At 34.9% G+C, this 24,764-nt stretch overlaps 5 protein-coding genes across 7 annotated transcripts; 3 read left to right on the forward strand and 2 right to left on the reverse strand.

The window, feature by feature from the left end:
- The first annotated feature begins 201 nt into the window (after window positions 1–201).
- On the forward strand, window positions 202–9,698 carry LOC110600388 (U4/U6.U5 tri-snRNP-associated protein 2). The gene is made up of 10 exons (XM_021737238.2): window positions 202–417; window positions 1,603–1,970; window positions 2,495–2,739; window positions 3,882–3,966; window positions 4,113–4,298; window positions 4,370–4,537; window positions 4,658–4,876; window positions 8,765–8,936; window positions 9,047–9,218; window positions 9,300–9,698. The coding sequence occupies exons 2-10, from the start codon at window positions 1,626–1,628 to the stop codon at window positions 9,391–9,393; spliced, it is 1,686 nt and encodes a 561-aa protein (XP_021592930.1). The 5' UTR covers window positions 202–417; window positions 1,603–1,625; the 3' UTR covers window positions 9,394–9,698.
- Window positions 9,699–10,138: 440 nt separating this feature from the next.
- LOC110620671 (CST complex subunit TEN1) lies at window positions 10,139–12,667 on the forward strand. Of its 2 annotated transcripts, none has more exons than XM_043957864.1 (4): window positions 10,139–10,298; window positions 10,500–10,645; window positions 12,134–12,299; window positions 12,398–12,667. In XM_043957864.1, exons 2-4 carry the CDS (start codon window positions 10,542–10,544, stop codon window positions 12,515–12,517), a joined length of 390 nt encoding a protein of 129 aa, XP_043813799.1. In that variant the 5' UTR covers window positions 10,139–10,298; window positions 10,500–10,541; the 3' UTR covers window positions 12,518–12,667. The 2 variants fall into 2 exon arrangements, with proteins under 2 accessions (XP_043813799.1, XP_021620180.1); XM_021764488.2 differs by having other exon boundaries at window positions 12,146–12,299.
- A 1,360-nt stretch (window positions 12,668–14,027) lies between these two features.
- Window positions 14,028–15,799, forward strand: LOC110600422 (eukaryotic translation initiation factor 4 gamma). The gene is made up of 3 exons (XM_021737285.2): window positions 14,028–15,241; window positions 15,348–15,446; window positions 15,581–15,799. Exons 1-3 carry the CDS (start codon window positions 14,375–14,377, stop codon window positions 15,584–15,586), a joined length of 972 nt encoding a protein of 323 aa, XP_021592977.1. The 5' UTR covers window positions 14,028–14,374; the 3' UTR covers window positions 15,587–15,799.
- A 92-nt stretch (window positions 15,800–15,891) lies between these two features.
- Window positions 15,892–19,154, reverse strand: LOC110600411 (F-box/kelch-repeat protein At3g06240). 2 transcript variants are annotated; one of them, XM_021737263.2, is made up of 2 exons: window positions 18,253–19,154; window positions 15,892–16,512 (listed from the first exon to the last, which is right to left on the reverse strand). In XM_021737263.2, exons 1-2 carry the CDS (start codon window positions 18,740–18,742, stop codon window positions 15,896–15,898), a joined length of 1,107 nt encoding a protein of 368 aa, XP_021592955.1. In that variant the 5' UTR covers window positions 18,743–19,154; the 3' UTR covers window positions 15,892–15,895. The 2 variants fall into 2 exon arrangements, with proteins under 2 accessions (XP_021592955.1, XP_021592965.1); XM_021737273.2 differs by having other exon boundaries at window positions 16,373–19,152.
- A 2,657-nt stretch (window positions 19,155–21,811) lies between these two features.
- On the reverse strand, window positions 21,812–23,379 carry LOC110600433 (peroxisomal and mitochondrial division factor 2). Its single transcript, XM_021737297.2, has 2 exons — window positions 23,162–23,379; window positions 21,812–23,016 (listed from the first exon to the last, which is right to left on the reverse strand). Exon 2 carries the CDS (start codon window positions 22,998–23,000, stop codon window positions 22,074–22,076), a length of 927 nt encoding a protein of 308 aa, XP_021592989.1. The 5' UTR covers window positions 23,001–23,016; window positions 23,162–23,379; the 3' UTR covers window positions 21,812–22,073.
- Window positions 23,380–24,764: the final 1,385 nt, after the last annotated feature.

The following is a 24,764-nucleotide window of genomic DNA, read 5'->3' on the forward strand; positions in this document are numbered from 1 at the left end:
AATGTAGACTTAGACTAATTGGATTGAGTAGTCTATTTCAATTTGATTCCGACCAAATTTAAAATGGCCCTTTATTTAAAAAAAAAAAAGATGTCCCTTCAATTATTATTATTATTAAAATAAAAATATTGATTATTAATCTAATAACAATTAAGTCAAAATTAAATTAAAATAGAGGAATTGGAGAGCCGCCTCTCGCCTAAGGCCTACCCCGAAGTATCTCGCCAAAAACCGAAGTGTCTCGACCTGAAGGTAGGGAATAAGATACCCAAAACTAAGTCGTTTTGATCTTAGGGCTATTCTCTCCTTCTTTCAGCTCTTTCGTCTACCCGTCACTACTGCACTGCGGTTATTGTCACTCTCTGTCCTGGGTACTCCATAGACGGTTGTTCTCCACGACGATGGTGCTTTTCCTAGGTTCCTCTCCTATCTCTCTTTCCGAATTATATTCCTGTTTGAAACTTGTGGATGTGATGTGAGGCGTCTGATGGAACCTATGGGCGTGATCTTGAGGTTGCCAGAGGCCGTAGCACTTACTGCTATAACTGTTTACGGTGTAACTATGTTTGGAAAGGATAGGATTTCTATGAATTTCTTTTATGCTTTGTTTGATGAGCTAGAATATGCTACAGTCTGTTACAACTATAATTTAGAAATGGAATGATGTTATTGTGTGTGTGTGTGTATTTATTTATTTCATGCAGCATTGAATTTTTTGGTGAGGGGTTGTTCCAGGTTCTGTTGTACTATCTTTATTAAATTTATGCTTGAAAAAAAAAAGAGATTTTTGGTGGGGTGATTATCTGGGTTTGGGACATTTACAGGTAATCGGAATGTAGGAATGTTAAGCAGGATTTGTCATGGGCAGTGTAAATTTTGTGGTACACAATGTGCGTCAATGCATAGGTTGAAAGAATTAATTTCGAGCAGGTTTGGGATGTGTACGCAGTTGGAAGAGTGTAATTTTTGTGGTATCCTAACCACTCCAATCCCCCTAGTAGCAAAGGATTAATTTTAATCAGGTTTGGGACTTGGAAGGGTAAACAGATTGGCGATATTTTTTTTATGGTCACCCCTCTGTTGCCATTCCTACGGTTCATCAAATATAAATTGCAAAATTTCATGGGCTTTTCCCTTTGGTCCTCAGATTTATTTCAGTCTTTGCGTTTATTTGTTTTTTTTTCAAACATGATTTATTTTTTAAACTTTGTTTTTCTGTTTAATACTAATTATTCTCTCTCTCTCTCTCTCTCTCTCTCTCTCTTTCATAAGCAATAGCAATAGCAAATGAAATGTCTGCTTCTGTTGGCTGCTTGAGAAATTGCAGGAAATGAGAAGTCACTTCCCCCCACCCCCCCATTTCTCAATTCAAAATCAAGAAGAGCAACAAAATTATTTTCATTTTACTTCCTTAATTAGCACCCTCTCTCACTCTCGCATTCACTGCATGGTTTCATTTGAAGTACCTTTTTTTTTTCTCTTAAGTGGGGCACTTAGCTTTGTATGCCTGGTAACATTATCATAATTTTATTTGTGAGCTGTAGTTTTCAATAGTTTGAGTTCCCCTAATTAGCAAGTTTCTGGCATATTTTGTGTGAGCAGTGACATCTGAATAGAGTAAGAAAATGAAAACAACAAGAGAAGATAATAATATGGAGAGCGGTAAAGGTGCCACAAAGAGGCAAAGAATGGTTGAACACAATTCTCCTTCACTGGTGATGGATAACCCACTTGTACCCTACAATGATGTTGATGATGAAGATGACGATGAAAGAAGAGAATATAGTAACCTCAGTGGAGCTGGGAAACACGGACAAGGTATAGTAGGGAATGTCTTTCAAGATCCAGGGGAGGAAGATGATGACGATGATGATGACAATGGTGATGGACAAGGGTCCAATCAAGAGAACAGGAGGAGCCAAATTGAGCCTCGTGAAGACTGCCCTTATCTTGATACAGTGAATCGTCAGGTAAACTATTTATTTTTTATAGGAAATTTTACTATTTAGTTCCAGTGGTACAGGGAAATAGTTCTAGCGGTATAGGAAAACTTATTAGATGGTCTTTTGGTTTTAAAAAATACATTAAACATCTTGAGAATTTAAAAATTATAATAATTAGTTTTTTTATTAGTTTTAGCTGTTAAGTGTTTTACTATTTAGTCTCTGTGGATGAAAAGCTCATTAGTTGATTCCTTTGTTCTGTAAAAATGTCTATTAATTAGTTCCTCCCATTGAAGGCATTTTTAAAATTTTTATGCAACATTTAACTGTTAAAATTAACAAAATGACTAATTAATTGACTTTTTAAAATCTCAGGCATGTTTAATGTATTTTTTAAAACTGAGAGACTAACTAATGAGTTTTGTTATACCACAGGGACTAAATAGTAATTTTTTCTTTTTTATAATATATGAGTTGTTCTTTACACGATTATACTGTTTATCTATTTACATGTTTTCTTTTTGGGCTTCTTTAATGCCTCCTGTTTTCAGGTGTTGGATTTTGATTTCGAGAAATTTTGCTCCGTCTCTTTGTCAAACCTGAATGTATATGCATGTTTGGTTTGTGGGAAATATTTCCAAGGGAGAGGGAAGAAATCTCATGCATACACACATAGCCTTGAAGCAGGTCACCATGTCTACATTAATCTTCAGACTGAGAAAGTTTACTGCCTTCCTGATGGATATGAAATTATTGACCCATCTCTTGATGACATACGGCATGTTTTGAACCCAAGGTCGGTCCCCCTTTCTCTCTCTCTCTCTCTCTTTTTGTGTGTGTGTGTGTGTGTGTGGTGGATTATATAATTTTTTCATACAGAAATCATCTTAATCACTTCTTTCATTTGAATTCTAAGATACTGCAATATGGCTAGTCATGGAATTTTTTTTCTGGCACTTGTGTGGCTGACCTGGCCATTTCTTCTCCCCTCATCCCCTCAAAAAAATAAAAAGGGAGTAGTGCTTTCTAGGCTTATGGCACGTTTAAAATGTTGATCCTACTTGATTTTACTATACTCTGTGTTGGCCCCTTCAAAAGCTCTCCAATTCCATTCTATCAATTACTCGTGCTCATTTTCAGTCTGTTGTTGTTTTGATATTGGGAATCTATTGGATGTTGGGTGGCCAACTACATATGGGACATGGTTTTTTTGCTTGTTTTGCTTGAGATTTTCTGCTTGCTTGCTTAAATGAAGAGGTGGATTTAGGTCTATTTGTTAGCATTGATATTGGAGATTGATCATAGATATTTGATAGTATCAAACCTTCATAATCACGTGGCGAGAGATGCTACAAGGGAATTTTTTTTCTCAGTTTGATTTACTCTTAAAGTCAAAAAATAATTGGTTTTGGTGTACCAGTAATGGATGTTCCAAAGAAGGGAACAAACTCCTCAAAACCCCCTGCATACTATCAGTTACTTATGAAAGAACGTCTGCAAGGAATTCATGGGTTTTTGCATAAATGCATTTACCACTTGTATATCAATCTCAGACGACAATAATGAATATTTCCATATGCTTTTTCATTTTTTTAGCTATTTGAATACTGATTAATAGTTTTTTTTTTCCTTCTATTGCTTAATCAACGTTTATTTTAATAGGATCTGTCTATATAAGAAAATGTTTAATCACTGTACTTTTATTGTACCAACACAGCCAACAGGGGGTGAAAAAGTATTGTCTAGCTCTATCATTGTCTGGTGGCACAATGTTATTTAGCCACTCTCTTTTTGACCTCCTGATAACTAGTTAAATAGTTGTAGGTAATAGGTTTCATATCTGACATTTACACATTCAATTTTTCATTTAATATTACTGGCTAGTCTGAAGAATTCTTTAGCACTATGTTGCAAATTTTGGGCTTTTTCTCCATGCAGGTTTACTAGGGATCAGGTTGAACAACTTGACAAAAACAGACAATGGTCCAGGGCACTTGATGGGTCTGATTACCTTCCTGGAATGGTATATACCGGTTTTGACACATTTGCACTTTATGATAATTCCCGAGTTATTTGCCTATTCAAAGTTCAAATTTGGATATGTAGTAAGGTGCTATTTTTGGCAGTTGAACAGTGCTAACTTTGTTCCTTGATTTTGGAATTCTACAGGTGGGCTTGAATAACATTAAAGAGACTGATTTTGTCAATGTCACTATTCAGTCTCTAATGAGAGTTACACCCTTGAGAAATTTCTTCCTTATCCCCGAAAACTATCAGCATTGCAGATCTCCTCTTGTTCATCGCTTTGGAGAGCTCACGCGGAAGATCTGGCATGCTAGGAACTTTAAAGGACAGGTTTGATATTTTTGAGATATTGTGATTGAAGTTGTTATTCTTGAATACATGTAGATTTTTTGTATTTACAGGTGAGCCCACATGAATTTCTCCAAGCAGTTATGAAAGCCAGTAAAAAACGGTTTCGCATAGGGCAGCAGTCTGATCCTGTGGAGTTCATGGCATGGCTTCTTAATACTCTACATGCAGATCTTAGAACTTCAAAGAAAAATAACAGCATCATTTATGAGTGCTTTCAGGTTGTCGTCTTCTTTCTTTCTATCTTTAAGAATTTCTTGTCGTATAAAATAAAATTAGTTCATTACATTATTTCTTGAGTTAATCATTTATCTCAGTTGTGATTATCTGACACATGACAGGGGGAACTGGAAGTTGTAAAAGAGATCCCTAGCAAAGCTATTGCTGATAAGAAGGAAAATAATGATGACCAGAATGGCATTCAGCAAAGTGCTGATGGTGGGAATGAACGTGATGGTGTTGTTACAGAAACTTCTAGAATGTCATTTTTGATGCTTGGACTAGATTTGCCACCACCGCCTCTATTTAAAGATGTGATGGAAAAAAATATAATACCCCAGGTACTTGTTGTCCATCATCTTTCTTAGTATGATGTGGAAGTCTTATTAGAATTATATTTTGGGTCCATCCATGATTTCCCTCATCTTAGTCGCTATGTGGATTCTGCCATGATTTTGCAAGTAGGGGGTGTTTACAGTATGGCTAACTGATTTGCAGGCTATTTTTACGAATGAATTCAGTCAGTTTGGTGTGAATAATTTCCGAAAGAGGACCTGTCTCTATTAGCTAGCTGGTTTATCCAAGAGAATATCACAATCAAGCAAGATTATTCTCTGAGAAATAAACAATAAGGGGGAAAACAAGTCAAATTTATGTAATGTGTACGTAATAAAGAAAACCCAAAATGAGAAAGGAATCAGCTTCCCCAATTCATCCATTTCAAGTTCTTTCAACTTGTCAGTGAAAGTACTGCCAATAGAACCTTTTCTAGGATTGTCTTTAAAATCCTCATGATTGTTATGTCCCTCACTCATATGTGCTTAGGAACACTGTAGATGTAATGACCCGAAATCGGACCGCTACCGGCGCTAGGATCCAGATCGACTTAAGGTCGCCGGGACCCGTAGCAAGCCTAACATACAACCTGACATACCTGATAATCCCATACATGATCATACATTTACATAAAAATTTTAAACTTTTTCATTCACCAAGCTTGACCTGAGCATGCATCATAACCATAACATAAACCCCATACAAGAGCCCTCATCAAATGCTCTAGTGGGACATCATTACATACATCAAGCTTGGTTTACATCAAGCTTGGTTTACATCACATTAATAAAACATTACATCTAGATCATGTATCAAAAGGGATTAACCATAAACTCTAGGGTCAAGCACAATACTAATCCTCAATACAAATTTATACAATATCTTACAATACATTATATTACATCATCTTTCATGTCCACAACTAACTATTACATACTTTAGACTTTTTACTCTTGCCGACTTTCTGGTCTATCCCGAACCTGCAAACCTGGGGGTTAAGGGAAAGGGGTGAGCTATTAGAACCCAGTGAGCAGAATAATAAAACAATATAGTAAAACATATGCTCTTATGAAATGTATCACATTACAAACAATTCACATCAAGGATGGACTTGTTACCAATAGTCCTCTACATATCCAATAGTGTCAGGGGCGTAGAATGGGCCTCGATCTGGACTTTCTCTTAACATAACATAACATTCCAATGTGACAGGGGCGTAGAATGGGCTTCGACCTGGACTTCTATACCATACCATATCATATCATATCACATCGAGGACTAATGGATCATCCAACATCCATCCACATCAACAATAATTAATGCAATGCATCATATTCGTGAATTCTAATGCAAACAACCTAGTATATAACATGGCATTCGTGATGCATGAACATGCTCAAAATTTATTTACTTTGAAACATAAAGATCCATTCTACTCACCTCAGGCTGATTCTGAGAAGACTCTGAAGCAGCTATCTCACTGCTGGGGTCCTCGGTTCCTCGGGTCCGAACCTACACAGGTGGACTCAAATGAGGGACCAAACATATACTAACATGACTCTAAACATCTCCCCAAAACCCCCCCTAAAACACCATAAAACAATCATAGAAAACATGCAAAGGAAGGCTGAACAGGGCACTTTCGGCGGCACCTTCGGCGGCCGAACTCCCTTTCAGATCCGAAAGCCATGCACCTTCGGCGGCAGAAAGTCCCTTCCAGATCAGAAACTCATGCACCTTCGGCGGTACCTTCGGCGGCCGAAACTCCCCTCCAGAGCCGAAAGTCCAACTTTCGGGGGCGAGTTTAGGCGGCCAAAACATGCCACCACAGGCAGGTTCGGCGGCCGAACATGGCTTCGGCTCCAGAATGGCAGAACTCAGCCTCTCATGCACGATTTGCCTCCCAAACCCTCCAAACTCAAGCACAACACTCCCAAACATGCACAAACATGTACACAAGCATATAGGGGTCTCAAACTATCCTATACCCCAACAAACATCACATTGCAACACAATAATCATGCCTTTCATCCTTAAACTCACATAAACCCTAACCTTTTATAACTAAGCTAATCATGCATCCAACACCCTTCAAACCCCACAAAACTAACTAAAAACATAAAAGAAAGGTAGGATCTCCACTTATCTCTTGAAAATCGAGAGGAGAGACGATCCAAACTCGGAGATGGGAGAAATCGAGCTCCGGGGTCTCCAAGCTTCAAAACTTTGTTCTTTGCTCAAAAATCTTCAAAACCAAGTTAAAACTCATCAAAAACATGAACGATTTGAAGGAAAACATCAAAACTAACCATGGAAGGGCATGAACTCACCTTTGCCCGAAAATGGGGAAGAAAACTCGCCCATTTTCGGACATGGGGCCTTTTATAGGTGGCTGGCCAGACCACCTTCGGGGGCCAAAGGTGCTCCTTGAACTGCACCATGTTCATGTTCGGCGGCCGAACCTGGATTTCCTTCCTTGGTGCTTTTCTTTCAAAAACTCAATTTCTTTCTTACTTAAAACCTTAAAACACCTGAAAACATTTTAGAAAAACACACTTTACCCTTCTAGAGGTTTCCGACATCCGAGATTCCATCGGAAAAATAGGAATTCCGATGCCGGGGTTTAGCCGGGTATTATAGTAGAAGTGAAATGGAGTGTATTTGTCTGCTGAGAAAAGTGATGAGAAAATGCAAGAGAGAGAGAAAATACAAGAAAGAGAAAATAAAAGAGCAGTTGAGAGAGAAATCCGAAGAGAGAGAGAGAGTTGAGAAATCATACCATTGACAAGCTACAGTTCCCCTTTCGTATTTCTGTTTCCATTGCTCCTGATTGCTAATAACCTGATGCAAATGCTTCTCATAACTGTTGATCAATTCTAACAATCACTATTCCCAACATTGCCACCCCTGGTATTTCTCAAATTCATTTATCAACTCTCCGCCTATTGCTTCTTGTATAAAGAACTTTATAAAGCTCTTGCATCATTCACTCTTCCGACCTCCATCTTACACAACTTTTGAGATTGCACATTAGGTATGAGGATGAACCATAAGGTTTAATCGTAGAACCAAAGTTGTAATTTACATTTTTCTGTAAGGTAAAGAATTTGAGCATTATCACCAGCATATGATACATTACTGGTCCAATTGACATATTCTAATTTACATAGAGGATTAAGAGCTACATTAATTTTATAAAGCAGCATGATGTTGCTATTGTTTTGGCCAATACCTCGTACTGCTCCTTTCATCTTAGAAATGATTAATTTTAAACCCAAATCATCACTATTCCTCCATGAAGAGACTTCTATTCCAATACTTTACTTGCTTTTTATACTCGTTACTTACAATATCCATGTCAAAATAGTCTCACAAAGAACTTTAAGAAGCCAACAACCTTATGGCATATCACTAGGTATGCTGTACACCTTTCTTTTGAGAAAGACCAATTCCATAATATCAATTGTTTCTAATGGAGCAAATGCCTTTTGAAAGTTCAAGGACAAAATGTTGGGTTTGGCGTTTGTTATAACTTTATATCAATCACAATTTAGAACAGTAAAATGTTGTCAGATTTACATAAATCACCATTTAGCACAGGAAAATGTTGTCAAATCATTACCCAACTGACACTGGCGGATCTCAGTGTATCTACATTTTAATGGCAACAGCATTTGACTTATTAGCAGCATTTGGCTTGGTAGTCTGTCTGTAGCCTGTAGGATTTTGAGAAGAAATTCAATGTAGGGAAGTTGTTGCAAGTTGATTGTTGTTAAATTTTTTTATTTGTTTCTGAGTACTATGTTTCCAACCTATTACTTGATCTGCTGGTGCCTTTATTTTTACTTTCCCCCAACCCTTGGGAACTGATTTTGTTTGTGCTCTTATTTGAGGTTCCCCTGTTCAATATACTGAAGAAATTTGATGGTGAGATGGTGACTGAAGTTGTCCGCCCTCATGTAGCCCGGATGAAATACCGAGTCACTAGATTGCCACAGTATCTAATACTTCACATGCAGCGGTTTAAAAAGAACAACTTCTTTATTGAGAAAAATCCAACCTTAGGTGAGCTTTATTTGGCATTTGTATAGTGGATCTAACAATTGAGCGAAAAGAAAAAAAAATCAACTTGTGTTGGTGGCATATTGACCAGCTGATTGATGTTAATATTGCAGTCAACTTTCCTGTGAAGAACTTGGAACTGAAGGATTACATACCTTTGCCGATGCCTGAAGAGAATGAGAGATTGCGCTCAAAGTATGATTTAATTGCGAATATTGTTCATGATGGAAAACCCAAGGAGGGATTCTACAGAGTTTTCGTGCAGCGGAAATCAGAGGAGCTATGGTAATCCCATTCCTAACTCATTATATAGGGATTTGAATGTGAATTAGTAACTATTAACATTTTCATATTCTATGCTTTCAGGTATGAGATGCAGGATTTGCATGTTTCTGAAACTCTTCCTCAAATGGTTGCGCTTTCTGAGGCGTATGTGCAGATATATGAACAGCAGCAGTAGTATAGCATGTAGAGAACATCTGATTGTTGTCTGTAGTTCATTATAGTTGCAAGAGTTATTAACCTCTCCATATGGGTTGCTAGGAGATTAGAACGAGAATACTGGAAGAATGTATTGAATTTTGATCGTGCAAAGTAGGTTAAGAGTTTTCTGTTTAGTGGAAGTATTTTTTGACATGGAAAACAATCCATGTTTTGGAGCATGTAATTGGTGTTGAAATTGTAGGATCCTGACATGAGATGTACAGCATTACAAATGTTGCGGCTATTATGTTTTCAAAGGAATTCAAATAACTGGTTTTGGGAGTTGCTGTTAGTATGGTAAATTTCTAGTTTCAAAATTTAAAAATAAAATTATCCATTTAATAAGAAATGAAAGTCAGATATATTATTTTACCAATCAGCTATGATTTTACTAAAAAGCATTTCCATATTATGTTTCTTGAATGGGCAAATATAGGGACAATGTTAATAAGATTAGAACATAGTTTCAGCGTGAAAAATTGATCTAAGAATATCTTTGATCATAATCTTTTTGGAAAAACTACTATTCTCAACATTTATTTTTCATTTTTCTGTTTTTCTTAATTACAATAATTTCTTCATGATTTTAAAATTTTTATCTTATCTAAATGAATTTTTTACTATTTTTTCAAAATAAAAAAAATAAAAATCTCTAAAAATTAAAATATATATATATTTTTGATATTTTTGTCAAAAATATTCCATTTACCTTCTTATTTTATTAATTTTTGTGAAAAAAATCCCCACTCCAAGTTCCAAGCAAAAATTTTCAGGGGGGAAAAGGACCGCCATCGTCCTCTGGCAGTAGTGCTCGTTTCCTCTTCTAAGCTATCAGCTTTCAGTTCCGCACCGCAGACGAATACAAGGTGTCCCATGTGAAAGGTACATCCGTAAAATTTGTCTTTAAATCTACTTGCTGTTTCTTGCGATTTATGCTAATATGGTTTGCGGGTAGATTTTCTTACTGGCTTTATTTTGCTTTAATAATGTGGTGTTCTAAAAGTAAGTACGATCTTGGTAATTGAGATATATCGATTGTTAGTATTTACATTTATTTCTTCATTTGTGGTTCTTAATTCGCAGGAAGGATTTGGGTGTCTTTGAGAGCGTGTTTGTGGTCGTTTAATGGCATTCTCTGCAATTAAATCTGGGGAATTGGTGACTTTGAATGATTTGCACCCATCATCTCCTCTTTTTAAGAATGGAGCTTCACTTAGAGTCACCGGAAAGTAAGCTTTTTTATTTTTTGCCCGTTTCTTTGTATTTATTTGTAATTTTAGTGTTTCTGCCTACTATGTTCGTTTTCCGATTTCATAGTACTATATCGCTCTTTAGGTCTTTATTTCCTTTTCGACTTCAAAAGTTTATCCATTTTGTGTTTTCTTATACTCTTGTTGGATTTTGAATTATGCTTGTCGAAGATCACAATTCACACGAGTCGTGTGCGCAGTAGTTGCTATGAACTCGTTTAGTACCCATTGTTGGTCAAAAGCAGAATTTATTTGAGGTAGGAGTTGATAATGTTGTCCAGTGAGGAAACTGGAGGTTGGTGGCAATGATGATAGGTTCTATGTTGCTTTTTAATGATGATGAAATGGTGTTTCATTTGTGTTGGGAGGGTTGCAGTAGCTAACAGTTGTACCTGGCACTGATAACTAGGTGGATATGATGGTGGTAATGTCAGGATGTAAGAGGAGGTAGAGGATTTAATCGTAAAGATAAGGTGGTAAATGGGTAGCAATGGAGGCAGTGATGGTTGAGGCAAAAGGGCTATGGAGCGGTGATGGTTGAGGCAAAGGGGCAATGGAAGTGATGTGGTGTTTGTGGCATGTCATAGGTGGCAGCATTTTTCTCTGAGAAGCTAAATGTCACAGCAAGGAAGCCCTTGGTATTAGACTCTGTTGGAATGAGTTGATTCAATGGGAGTGCCTGATGCACAAATATTGGAATAGCAGCTCCTGACTTGCAGTAATGGCCTGAAAATTATACATATCTTGAGGTTATGAAGAGTTTGTCCTAGAAATATCACATATCAGATGAATTATAGTATCATAGTCGTAGCCATTAAGCAATTGATAATGTAAGCAGCGCCCCAGTGGGCACGTGAGGGATCGTTGCTTCACAACAGTAGCTCATTGCATCTCACGTATGGATTGTGAGACTTGTAATTTTCTTTTTCAAGAATCATCCCTATTTAAATGTCTTTAGGTTTATTTGTGAAGAAACAAATTTGTGCCTGTCTGAGGTGTCCTTAGTTACACACTCTCAAAAACTAGAGGGTCCAAGACATTGAGTAGAGTTCACTATGTGATTGTTTTAATGAGGGATTGAAGCATGTTGACTGGTCCTGGAATCATGGGTTTATGAATACTCTAGAATCAATACAAAAACAATTACTATATTATGGATCATAACATACAGCCCTGGATATTTTGATATTTGGTGTCATACATGATATCATCTCTCAAGTCTCTGCATATTTCATTTACAGATTTTTTTTGGAAAATTTTTTAATTTTTCTTATAGGCCAGGTTATAAAGCAATGATGTGAAATATAATGAACTTATTTTGCTTCATCGTTTGGATGTGGATGAGCTTATGATTACACCATGTGTTGTATGTTCTGGTAGGAGATTCTGAATGGTTCTGCAAATGCTTTTACATAATTAGCTGATTATATTTTTTGTTGCAACATATTGGAAAACTTAAATCTGTAGATCCCTTTGTAGGCTACAAGAATATACTGTGGAAACAGCCATTGCTATAATTGCCGACGGAAACAAAATCCTGAAGATCGACACTCAGCACTTAAGAGACCTTAGCTTTCGAATCGGTTCTGTTTACCAGTTCATTGGTGAACTTGTTGTCCAACCTGATAATGAGGTAAGACACTGGAGCAGTTGAATTGAAGTGTTGCTGCACTTGTGTATCTCTCTAGTTTCAATGTGTTGTTAGTCTAAACTGGCGGCATTTTGTTTTAGGCAATCTTGCAGGCACGAGTGGGTAGGAATGTGGATGGCATTGACCTCAACCTTTATCATCAGTCTCTACAAGTATTAAGACAGTTTCAAGCCGACCACCTAAAGAATTCCACAATATGATGCACATTGAAGTTTATATATCCACTAGTTTGTCTTTAGATCTAGTCTAACCAACTTATTCTCAAGACGACCAATTTGTTCAAATTCTGATCCCTTTGCAATCAATTTCAATATGTAACATTACTCAATAAAGAGACTCACGTAAAGCAAGCACTTAAGCCAGTCGAGCTCAGATTCATGAGCCACCTCAAAGAAACCTCTTAAACCCATAATGAAACTCCCATCCACTCTTCTCAAAATAGTCGCCTATATAGATGGACTACTCTTTTGATAGTTGGTTAGCAAATAGAATATAAAGAAAGAAGAAATAAAAAAAAAAAAATTATTATTTTTATATTTTATAAAATTAATAAATTTAATGAAAAAAATCTTGAGTTTATCAATTAAATTAATTAATTATGGTGTAAAATAATATATGAGTTAAGTTAGAAAAAGAAAAACAATTTCATTCTTCTAAACGTTGAATGCATTTTTGCCAAGTTCAACTTAATCTATCTCTATACATGTGGTAAGCTAAGTTTTCTTATGAATTTCTTTCCAAAAAAAAAAAGTTTTCTTAAGGAGTTGTAATTAAGAAAACTATGACTTGCTATTTCTTTTAAGAATTGATTGCTCTCTATTATTCTTTATGTCTATTTTTTTTTAATATAAAGTTGACTCTATTGACATTTTAAAATAACTACAATATATTGAATTAGAAGTTTTAAAGTTTGTATAGCAAAATGATAATAATTTCATGAGAATATGAAAAATGATTTTCAAAAAATATATTAGAGAATAATCAATAATTTTAAAAAAATGGAAGCAGATTTTTTAAATGAGAAAAGTATTTAAATAATAATTATAAAAATAACTGTTAATTAAATAAATAATAATTTATTGAACTAATGAATTAAATCTGAAAACAATTTATTTTAATAAATAAACTACTTTACTATATTTTAAAAAAACATATATTAAAAATCTAGTTAAGTTATCGAATAAAGTATTTTTAATTAATTATACCACAGTAATTAAAAAATATTGAAATAGGAGAAATTTTATTTAAATTAATTTAATTGAAAAATTAAAAAAATAATTTAATAATACTAATAATTAACTTTTTAAATAAATTGTAAATTAAAACGATAATATTAAAACATAAAAATAAAAAATTTAGTTTAATAATTACATCAAAATTCCTCAAACAAAGTAATACCAATTAGTTTTGGTAATAAAATTCTGTTACTTCATATGAAAAATATTTCTATCATTTTATTAATTTATAATGAATTTGCACACCGACAAGATTAATAGTTATCTAGATAAAAGAACAATTATTTTGTAAAAAATTAAGTAATTTTTTATTTATTTTTAATTATATATCTTAATATCATTTACCACTAATAAATTTTTTTTGAAAAAAAAAAAAAAAAAATTCTTGAAACGCGCCTCACGTAATTAGCCGTTTTGTAATGGAGTTACCCTTCCGAGCTTCTCTGGTGTCTTGTGAGTGCTCCAATTCACAGACAAGACAACCAACATTCTACAGTGTCTCTCTCTCTCTCAAAGCTTCCTCCTTCCACCACAAGTAACTCATAACTGTAAAACGTTTCAGTGACCATAAATAATCATCTCCCTTTAAACGTTTTAAGTGCCATAAACAACCATCTCCCATTCTCCTCCTTCTCCACCGACCTTTCAACTTCATTTTTCTTTTCTTCTTCTATTTTTCTTTCTTGTTTTCTCTGACTGATTTTTCTTCTCCTCGCTTGTTTCCAATCTTTTATTTACTCCCTGTTGACGAGATTTTTAGTGGTGAAACTTGAAAGAAACTCCCTGAGAGGAGAAGTCACCGTTTCCTGCTTATCATAATCGATGGAGGGGTTTCCATTTGATGTGACCAAGAAAGTCACCAATGCTTTTGATGATATCAAACATGAAGCTGAATCTGTGAAAGACTTTGTTACAGGTGACAAGTCCAAGTCTGAGAGAGAAAATAATGATGTGCTGAATTCTGAAAGCGGTAACACTCCAGAGGAAGAGGCGGAATCTAAAGCTGAGGAAGAGGCAGAGCCTAAAGCTGAGGAAGAGGCAGAGTCTAAAGCTGAGGAAGAGGCAGAATCTAAAGCTGAGGAAGAGGCAGAATCTAAAGCTGAGGAAGAGGCAGAATCTAAAGACACGAGTGACGTCGTAGCTGAATCAGCTGAGCCTATTGAACCTGCGCCTGAAGAACTGTCTTCTACTGTAGAAGCATCAGTTGAGAAATCAAACGATTCTGACGTCACTGCATTGGAACAAGAAGAAATTGAAGAGAAAATCATCCCATCTTCAAATGAGACTGATGAGGTGGCCCCAATAGCGGCAGATGAGGTGTTGAATGAAACAGACAAAATAATGTCACCATCAACAACTCAGGATGAGATTAATGGAGGATCATCTGAAGATAAAATAAAGCTGCCATCTTTTGATACTTTTTCTGCAATTGCAAGAAACGTGGTATCGGAAGTTCAAGAAGTCAAGGAGAGAGTGTTGCCATCTGTGGATGAAAATGGTGGGGTTCCTCCAGTAACAGAGGTGGAGCCAAAAGGAGTTGAGGAAGCAAAGATTGTACCTTTGGATGATAGCACAGGGGACTCCTCTGGAGTTGTTGATAGAGAATTCGTTAACGATTCATTGATTCCATCAGTGAATGCCACTGAGATTGGAAGCAATGATGGTGTCCCTGAGACCACAGAAAATCCTGTCAGTATCATTCTCCGCGATCCAACGATTGAGATTCATTTACCCTTTTTTTACACCTTAATTTTAGCCTTAGATTTTCGTCTGATGAGTTTGAATTCCATTGCAGTCTGTTACACCTCAGAACCAGCGCAGCCTGCAAGCTGCATCTTGGAGAAATTGCTTTGGCTGGTTTGATACTCTCTGGCGCTCAAATAGGCGACTCAAGGTAAGCAAACTCCATTAAGAATAAATTCATTCCATTTCTTTCTGGTTACGGAATTCAATTCTCTCTTTTCATTTTTAATTTTTCCAAACATAAAATGCCCAATATTTATTTTCTTTTCCCTTTGTGTAATGCAGATATGAGGCATAGCTTCAGACTGCTACTAAGCTATGAAGCTCACAAAGCATAATGGATTGTTTGGTTTCTAAAATTTTCCATACCTTGTGTTTGTCCTTTGTTTGGTGTGTTTGTGTGGTTAAACAGTTCAAGTATGATCTCTTTGTAATCTAATTTGGGATATTGGATTTCTATTGTTTTGATAGAGATTATAGTATCACATGTTCTTTTTTATTAAATTTCTGAATTCAAGTTATCCAGTTTTGCATATGCTGTAGAATAAAAAGGAAACAAATGAAGTTCATTTACTTGCAAGGAATCAGACTCCATTTTACTTACACTGTAACCCTGCCACTCTGGGCCTCAACTCCAGCATTTGGGGAAACAAGGCTTTCTATGTATGCAGTTGCTTCATAGTAATCCCACCCATTGGGTACTGTAAATTCTTTTACAATCTCTTCTTCAGGATTGAACAGAACTAATTCCCATCCATCAAAAGCCAGCAGAAAATTACCATTCTTTGCAAACCATAGCACCTGAAGACAATATTTACATCCTGGTAATGGGTCGCTGCAGAAACTGAACAATCTAGTCCAGGAAGCCTCAGGGCCATATCCCTTCATTATCCAAGCCTCGTAATATGGATCATAAGTCCCATTACAGACACAAAGGAATCCCTTTAGAACATTTAAATTCAATTGCCAGTTTTGAGAAATATGATATGGCACTGTTACCATTTCTAGGAATTTCTCCTCTGCCAAATCAAATGAAACGATCACAAACCTTCTGTCCGGATAACTCTCCTCAACCAGCCAATGCAGAATTCCATTTAGATGAGTAGCTGGGCCCATGAAAGCAGCACTACAATGGAGATTTGGTATTCTTCTCCACTCATTACCTTTCAAGTTAAAGACCTCCATTTCAACTTCAGAACTCGAAGCAGAGATGGAACCTCGTACTATTTTGTAATCATCAAGGTGAACTTATCGTCTGGAAAACAGCAACTGGGCATTGCCAATTCCCCGGATTCCCAGGTAGACGGATTCCACATAATGATTTGTGGGTTAGAGTCCAAAACTGCAGCAATCAGGCCGTTGCAAGATCCCACGAAACGGAGTTCACTTCCGCTCCTCACAGGATAACCGAGCTCTCTAGTTGCTGTACTGTCATCGCCATCACAGTAAGCTTGGAGATCTATGGACTGTAAGGGAAAAGTCGCGAGAAAGAGCCTGTGGCGGCTGTCGCTGGTGTCTTGCAATTCTTTTCTCCAGATGAATTTTGTATTCTCATTCTTGCCAAGTTAATGACTTTAATGAATTTTCTTATTTTTACAAAAAAAAAAAAAAAAGGAATAGAACATATCTTTATTTTTTTTAATTTGATTTTTTTTTATTCAGTAAAGGGCGAATAAATCAAATAGTAATAATTAATAAAGTATATTAGCAAAATATAGCTCTCACCTTTGCTTATGTTGTTTTGAGCGTGCTCTCCTGCCCCACTTGAGTTGTTTATTTTGGATTTACTCTCTCCACCAAACATAAAAATTCTGATTATTAATTGTATCTTTAAATTATGTTTTTCTGAAATCTACACTTGAGATGGCGAGAGAATTGATATCTAATTTAACTTGATGTCATCTATTGTATTAACCTTATGTGCAAATGATGTTAAAGTCTAATTTTGTTGTTGTGGCAACCCAAGGTTTGCCACTATGTCGTTGATCCGTCCACCTGAAAGTTAAAAGAGATTGAGATGCCATGAGTTTTGCTTCATTACAGCGCTTTATAGTCTAAAGCCTGAAGATCCTTGGGTCTCCGGCTGTTTCTTTATTGTTATCTGTGTTTTGACTTAAAATGTGTAGTTTGGAGACTCCTCAAAGCATAATATTTATTCAGTTGGATTTCCATTGAATGAAATGTTGATGGAGATAAGTTCTTCAGTATTGCATTTACTATAGAAATTTTTTTTAAAGAAAACAATGAAATTAGTTTACTTGTAATGGAATCATTAAGGATCCCAAAGACAGGAAGGTTACTAATACTAATATAATCTGTGTCGATTGCTTCATTCTGTTGCTTGTTCTCTCCATTTTAATTACCGGCCTCCACTGCAGCATTTGGGGAGACAAGGCTTTCTATGTATGTAGTTGCTTCAAAGCAATCCCATTCATTGGGTACTGTAAATTGTTTTACAGTCTTTTCTTCAGGATTAAAAACAACTAATTCCCATCCTTCATAATCAAGCACAATATTACCATTCTTTGCAGCCCATAACACCTGAAGCCAATATTTACATCCTGGTAATGGGTCACTGCAGAAACTAAACAATCTAGTCCAAGAAGCTTCAGGGCCATATCCCTTCATTATCCAAGCCTCGTAATATGGATCGTAAGTCCCATTACAGGCGCAAAGGAATCCCCTTAGAACTTTTAAATCCAAGTGAGAGTTTTGAGAAATATGATCTGGCACTGTTACCATTTCTAGGAATTTCTCCTCTGCCAAATCAAACGAAACGATCAGATATCTTCTGTTTGGATACTTTTCCTCAACCAGCCAATGCAGAACCCCATTTAGATAAGTAGCTGATCCCGTGAAAGCAGCACTACAATGGAGATTTGTTTTTCTTCTCCACTCATTACCTTTCAAGTTAAAGACCTCCATTTCAACTTCAGAACTCGAAGCAGAGATGGAACCTCTTACTACTTTGTAATCATCAAGGTGAGATTCATATCCAAATCCCGAAAAGAGCTTATCATCTGGAAAACAGCAACTGGGCATTGATAATTCCCTGGATTGTCCAGTAGAAGGATTCCACACAATGATTTGTGGGTTAGAGTCAAGAACTGCAGCAATCAGGCCATTGCAAGATCCCACGAAACTGAGTTCACTTTCACTCCTCAATGGATAACTGAGCTCTCTAGTTGCTGTACTGTCATCGCCATCACAGTAAGCTTGGAGATCTATGGACTGTAACGGAAAAGTCGCCAGAAAGAGCCTGTGGCAGCTATCACTGGTGTCTTGCTTAGCACGTTCAAGGTGAAACTTGGCGAATTCAGGATTATTGGAGATCAAAGAACGCCAAGACTTGCATACAGACTTGAAACGTAGCAGAGGTTTAACAGGGAGCCTCGAAAGGATGTCGATGAAGATTTCAAGGGGGAGTTGAGGGGGAAGTCTGGACATGGCTTCTTCAATCTTCACTTTGGTTTGGGTTGATTCTTGGTTGTTGGATGTGTTGTCTGAGGTTTTATGCAGACATATTACACATATAAGAGGTCTTCGCCGTGGAACTTCCTCTGTAAGCCAGAGTGAATTTGGGAGATGGGACCCCAACCCTTTCTAGAAAGAGTGGACTTGTCAATGGCCCCAATAGTCATTCCAACATTGGAATTAAATAAAACAAGTTGGAATAGATTTGACTTTTTCCAACTACGTTAAGGTATGTGTTTGCAGGGAAATCTGAAGTTATCCATGAGAAATGTAACAAAACAAATTTACCCATTTTTATTATAAAATGAATACATTAAAATTTATAAAAACAATACAACCATATTAATAACATATAATTTGAATTAAATATTAAGAGATGATTTAAATTTTTAATTGAAAAAATAAATAAACAATTAATAAGAGATTGCATTAAAAATTAAATTAAATTAAATAAGATTATAACATTCAAATAAAGGTTAATTGTAATAATAATTGCCAAATTTTATAGCAGAAAATATATTTCTCCTTGCTCATCATAAAGGTAATTATAGATTAACAACAATCAAACCTTAGAGAGCGTTTAATTTATGCGTAAAATATACATATAGAAAAAAAATGTTTAATAAAATCACTTGAAAAATTAATTCAAGCAATTGATATGTTTAACTAACATTTCCTAAATCTGTCCAAATGATAAAATAGAACATACTATATATTTAAATGTTGAAAAAGTTTAGTAAAACGGAATTAATATTGTCCTTTTCTTTAAAAAAAAATACTATTAAGATAATTTAGTTTTCACTTCGTCAAAAAATAATGTCTTAAAGTCTATTGACTTAAAAATATTCAAACTTTATAAGTCTATAAATATCTATAATCTAACCTTTTAATTTTAAATAAAAATTTTCAATTTTTAAATTCATTATAATTGTAGCAACTTTTTAAATTAATTTTAATTATATTTAAATTAACCATATATTATTATTTTTATCATATAAATAATTTGATTAATTTAAATTAAACTTTAATTAAAATTTTAAATTTCTTATTACCTAAAATCTTCCATTAAAACTCTTATTTAAATATGAAATAATTAAATATTTTAATTACATAATTTAAAATTTTCATGTAATTAAAAATTTAATATTTTAATTAAAATTTAATTTCAATTAATCAAATTATTTTTTAATAAAAATAATAATATATAATTTAAATTTAATTAAAATTAATTTAAAAAATTACTACAATTACAATAAATTTAAAAATTAAAACTTTTTTATTTAAAATTAAAAATTTAAACTATAAATATGAAAACCCTATTTCAAAATTCAAAATTTAAACTATATTTTAAAATTAAAAATTTAAACTAGTGAAAACTCATACAATTTGAATTTTTTTGAATAAATAGGCCAATTGTTAATAATATTTATAAACACATTTTATAAGCAAAATAAATCCCTTTTTTTTAATCAGCAAATTAAATGCATTGCTAAGCCTATAATAGGGCAAGGATTACATAGGATAGGAATGGTCCCACACATAACCAAAGTCTTTCATCCAAACGCCCTATCCAACCTAGTGCAGCCTAACCAACAATCCAGCCCTACCCGTAATGGAACCAACAGCCACAGGGAAACCCTTCGTTTGATCCCTAACCTGTGCGACGCCACGAATGCAACATCACCCAAACTAGCCCAACTAAATTTCCATCTACACAGCAACTTTGAGAATGGCTAACCACCTGGATACTCCATCAGCGGCAAAACAGAAGAGGCTTGCAGCTTTACTAGGATCCCAAGAGATCCAACTACGCTTTAATTGTAAACCAACTCTGGCATCACTCTTAGCCTGAGGGAAACAAAATATCAGACGGCTTGGCCGTTTTCTCTGGGAGTGACTACCATCACACACGCAAGGAGCCCCAACCGAGCAAAAAAGCTGAACACAAACCATCACGAACCTCGGCCCCAAATCATCTCTAGAAAGCCGTCTAACAGGTAAAATCCCAGATCTGCAAGACTGAAGACACCAACTGACAAAAAAGAAAATAGAAAACACCACCAGAACAAGAAGAGGGCACCAACTTCGGTGATCCAACACCACTATCTACACCAAAACACACCTCTTCTGCCCAAAAGGAAGGGGAAGCCGAATGGGAAAACGTCAGCTCAGTTGGGTTGAGAGGGGAGGAGACAACGAGATTCGAGAGAAAATGTTCTCTCAAAAACTAGAGAGAAAAGAAACTTATTATTTAGGCTACTGCCTAACTTTTTCCAAAGGTTATCGCTTATTAATCCCCACAAGTCTAATCGAGCAAAAACTACAAATCAACGCACAACTAGACAGCAAATTTGACGTTAATGTGACAGTACAACTAGGAAGCAGAAAGACGTGTATAGAACTGAAATAATCTAGACTTTGATGATATCAAATGGTTTCCTATGCGATTGACAAGGTTCCTGTTCAACAAGCAATCAAGAATCACCATATCACCATATAAAACCAATCATCTGGGAACAGAATTCTATTATTCCTTGTATGCTATCAGTTTCAAGCATCTAGCCACGAAAATAAGCAATGCCAAAGAAAGTCTTCCCTTGGAGATTTTAAAAACCAATCACCTAATATATTACATAGATATAATAATGTCATGCACAAAGGCATTTAATAAGAATTCCCAACAGATCAACCAAGCAACAGGAAAATAATGGAGTGACATGGTAAAACAGTTAAGTCACTGCTTTTAATGGCATAGTGATATAAGAAGCACAAATGAACACACAATACACCCACACACCAAAAAAACGAAAAGAAGAAAAAAGGTATGTGATGTGATGCTTATTACACAAACATAACATTCAACAACGCTGAAGAAACATTCCCTAACACATGTTTTTATATCTTCTGGATTACTCAATGATGCAAAGACGTATTGAAGAACTCGGGAAAAGTTCTGTATGCAGCATATCTTAACTAAAAGAACTCGCACATATTTAGGCAGGTAAGTATAGTGCCTGATAGCTGCATCTAAACCGATACAAGTAACTCCTCTAACTCTCCAAGTATATTGAATAATTTAGTATTCCCAAAAACAAAAACAAACAACTGCACCTTTAAACTTCAAAAACACGCCAGAAATTAGTGTAACCACTACGGCACTAACCTTAGTAAGCTCGAAAACAAGCCAGGCAAAATGACAACCCACATATAAAATATAAAAAAAAAAAAAAAAACTTTTCCTTCTCTTTTTCCTTTTTTTTTTTTTCCTTTTTATTTGGGTGTTGAACAAATCCTAACCTCTGAATTACGTCCGCCTAGCATAGCAAATATAAACCACAGCAGCTGCGGCAGCGATGGCACCGGTCGAACCCACAGCAAGCACCGGCCATTGCACCTTCAACCCCTTAGACTCCTTATCCATGCCCTCGATTTGAATGCCATTAATAGCCCTTACAGTCCTCTCCTTCACTCTACCATTCACCTTTTCTGCTTCCTCCACCTTCTTCTGTAGCTCTACCATCTTCTCTTCTATTTCCCTCACCTTCTCCTCCGAGGCTTTCAATTTCTCCTCCAATTCCTCCTTCCTTGCCACCTCCTCCTCCAGCACCATGAATCTATTCTTATAATAAAACATCTCTTTCTCTTTGTCACTTAATTTGTCTCTCATTTCCTCCTCAATCCTCACTCTCTTATTCCTTTCCTCGATTTCTTTCACTTCCAAAACCCCAATCTTTTTTTCCAGTTCCTTAACCTTCTTTTCTGAATCCATTTTCTCTTTCTTCAACTCCTCAAGCTTCACTTCCTTTTCTCCCAGCACCCTCTTCAGCTTCGAAATTTCTGTATTCGCCTCCTCACCTTCGCTCATCGATGTAATCAGATCATGTTGGAGCCTGGAGACCTCAGTCTCGAGCTGCACAGCTCTCTTAGAAATGAATTCCAACGCTCTCTTCCTCTCCTCCGACACCTCCATCTCTTTCCCCATTGCTTGCAGCCTGAGTTTCAACTCCGACTCTGCAGATCTCAATAATTCGATATCCGCCCTCAATTGCAGCATCTGATCTTTGATTTCTTCGTTTTCATTGGACAGGGATAACTTCTCCTTCTCTAAGGCTTCGATTTTTTGCGTCAGCTTGGCTTCGTTCACCCGCTGATCGACATCGTTGAAGCTCTCCGCAGCCCGATCATCAGTCTCTGAAGCAACACCGTTTATGATCGTCTTCTCATCCGCCATTTGCTAAGCCCTAAGACTACACAGTCGAAATCAAAAGGGAAGAAAAAGAAAGAGAAAAAAAAACAAGGCATTAAATAATAAATCAGACAACAAGAAATCCAAAGGTTCATAAGCAAACTATAAAATTCATAGTGGTGAGTTTTCCGGGAAACCAAACAAACCTTAAAGGACCTTTGTTAAATTCGGAGACAGAAAATTGGAGGAGATTTTCAGAGAAAGCGAGAATGGGAAAAGGACAAAAAAGCCTCCGCCGTTCCTTTTGAAGTGGAAATGTGGAATTTGATTCGATATAGTATAGGGTTTGTTCTCTTGAGTGGAACGGACGGCTGAGAGGGGTTCAGCAGAAGAAGAGGCAAGTTGATGTTTGTGAGGAGCACGTGTTTAAAGGTGTAGGATTCAATAGAATGCGGAACATCCACCTTCCTTTTGAGCCATGTTTGGAAACTTTCCTGCGACGAATTTAGGCTAAAACTATCTGGAGGTCCCTTCATTTGTAGCTTTTTATTTATTAAGCCCCTGGATTTTAATTAGAGAAAAAATTATTAATTAATTTATCAATTTTAAAAAAAATATTAATATGTACCAAAAATTTTGAAAATTTTATTAATTAATTTTTTTTATTAAATTTTAATGATAAGTGTCATATAAGAGTGAGATTATTTAATGGACATATTTATAAAAATGAATGAATAATTAATGAGTTATTTATTTTATAAAATTAAATAGTAAAAAATTATTTAATATAATTTTAAAAACCTTTTCAATGAATTTTTTAAAATTTAAAAATTAATTAATAAGTTTTTTATTTTATAAAATTAAATAGTAAAAAATTAATTAATAAATTTTTTAATATTTTAGGCCTTATACTTTTTTTTTTTTGAATTTTTTATAAGCCATTGTTTTTTTCACTTTGTAATATAAACATAACGAGGAATTAAGTACAAAATGAAAAGGGGAAATTTTATATCTTTACCCTTTTTACCAGAAATTTTATTAAAAGCACAATAAACATTAGTACAACCCTAACAGGAAATAAATTAGCAACCCAGAAGAGCAAGTCCCGCTCAACAAATAAGGAAAATTTTATTTCTCCTTCCTTACATTATCTTTGATTTTTCTTATAATTTTTATTTATTTTAATTTTTACATATATTAAAAATATATTTTTTATTAATTTTCTAATTATATTTATTTTAAATATATTAATTTTATTAAAAATTAAAAAATAATTTTAAAAATAAAATTAAATTAAATAGAGTTGTAATAATCAATTTATATATTATTATAATTAAAATAAAAAATCATCAATAATTTTAGAATGATTAAAAAAATTATAAAATGAAATAAATATTATTTATTTAACTTATGCAAGAAAATAGGTAAATTTATAATTTCTATTTTTATTATTATAATCTTGTTATGTATCCATTTACTATATCTATCATTATTTAAATAAAATTCTGAAAAAAATGACATTCATTGCCCTTTTTCAACCGTTTCCTTCAAAACAAATGAAACCGATTATTAAACTCATAAATAGTATTTTATTAAAATAACCATAATTAATCATATTTTATGAGACCCACTATTAGTTATTTTTATTTTATTGAATTAATATTTATATATCTTTCTTCAATTAGATTGCATTTCATATATCCCATTTTATACAAAAATCATTATGTACCGTATAATTTCTCGTACTCATACACTATTAAGAATTTGGAGCATGTGGATCGAAGTTATAGCTATTAGAAAATCAAAATA

This window comes from Manihot esculenta, chromosome 1, assembly GCF_001659605.2.
Source record: "Manihot esculenta cultivar AM560-2 chromosome 1, M.esculenta_v8, whole genome shotgun sequence".
NCBI lineage: Eukaryota > Viridiplantae > Streptophyta > Magnoliopsida > Malpighiales > Euphorbiaceae > Manihot > Manihot esculenta.

Coding starts and splice junctions, on each gene's coding strand:
- LOC110600388 (XM_021737238.2), top strand. CDS start 1,626: ATGAAAACAACAAGAGAAGATAATAATATGGAGAGCGGTAAAGGTGCC. Junction 1,971..2,494: donor TTGATACAGTGAATCGTCAG/GTAAACTATTTA, acceptor TCCTGTTTTCAG/GTGTTGGATTTTGATTTCGA. Junction 4,299..4,369: donor CTAGGAACTTTAAAGGACAG/GTTTGATATTTT, acceptor TTGTATTTACAG/GTGAGCCCACATGAATTTCT.
- LOC110620671 (XM_043957864.1), top strand. CDS start 10,542: ATGGCATTCTCTGCAATTAAATCTGGGGAATTGGTGACTTTGAATGAT. Junction 10,646..12,133: donor TCACTTAGAGTCACCGGAAA/GTAAGCTTTTTT, acceptor TTAAATCTGTAG/ATCCCTTTGTAGGCTACAAG. Junction 12,300..12,397: donor TTGTCCAACCTGATAATGAG/GTAAGACACTGG, acceptor ATTTTGTTTTAG/GCAATCTTGCAGGCACGAGT.
- LOC110600422 (XM_021737285.2), top strand. CDS start 14,375: ATGGAGGGGTTTCCATTTGATGTGACCAAGAAAGTCACCAATGCTTTT. Junction 15,242..15,347: donor CTGAGACCACAGAAAATCCT/GTCAGTATCATT, acceptor ATTCCATTGCAG/TCTGTTACACCTCAGAACCA.
- LOC110600411 (XM_021737263.2), bottom strand. CDS start 18,742: ATGTCCAGACTTCCCCCTCAACTCCCCCTTGAAATCTTCATCGACATC. Junction 16,513..18,252: donor TGATTACAAAGTAGTAAGAG/GTTCCATCTCTG, acceptor AAATAGTACGAG/GTTCCATCTCTGCTTCGAGT.
- LOC110600433 (XM_021737297.2), bottom strand. CDS start 23,000: ATGGCGGATGAGAAGACGATCATAAACGGTGTTGCTTCAGAGACTGAT.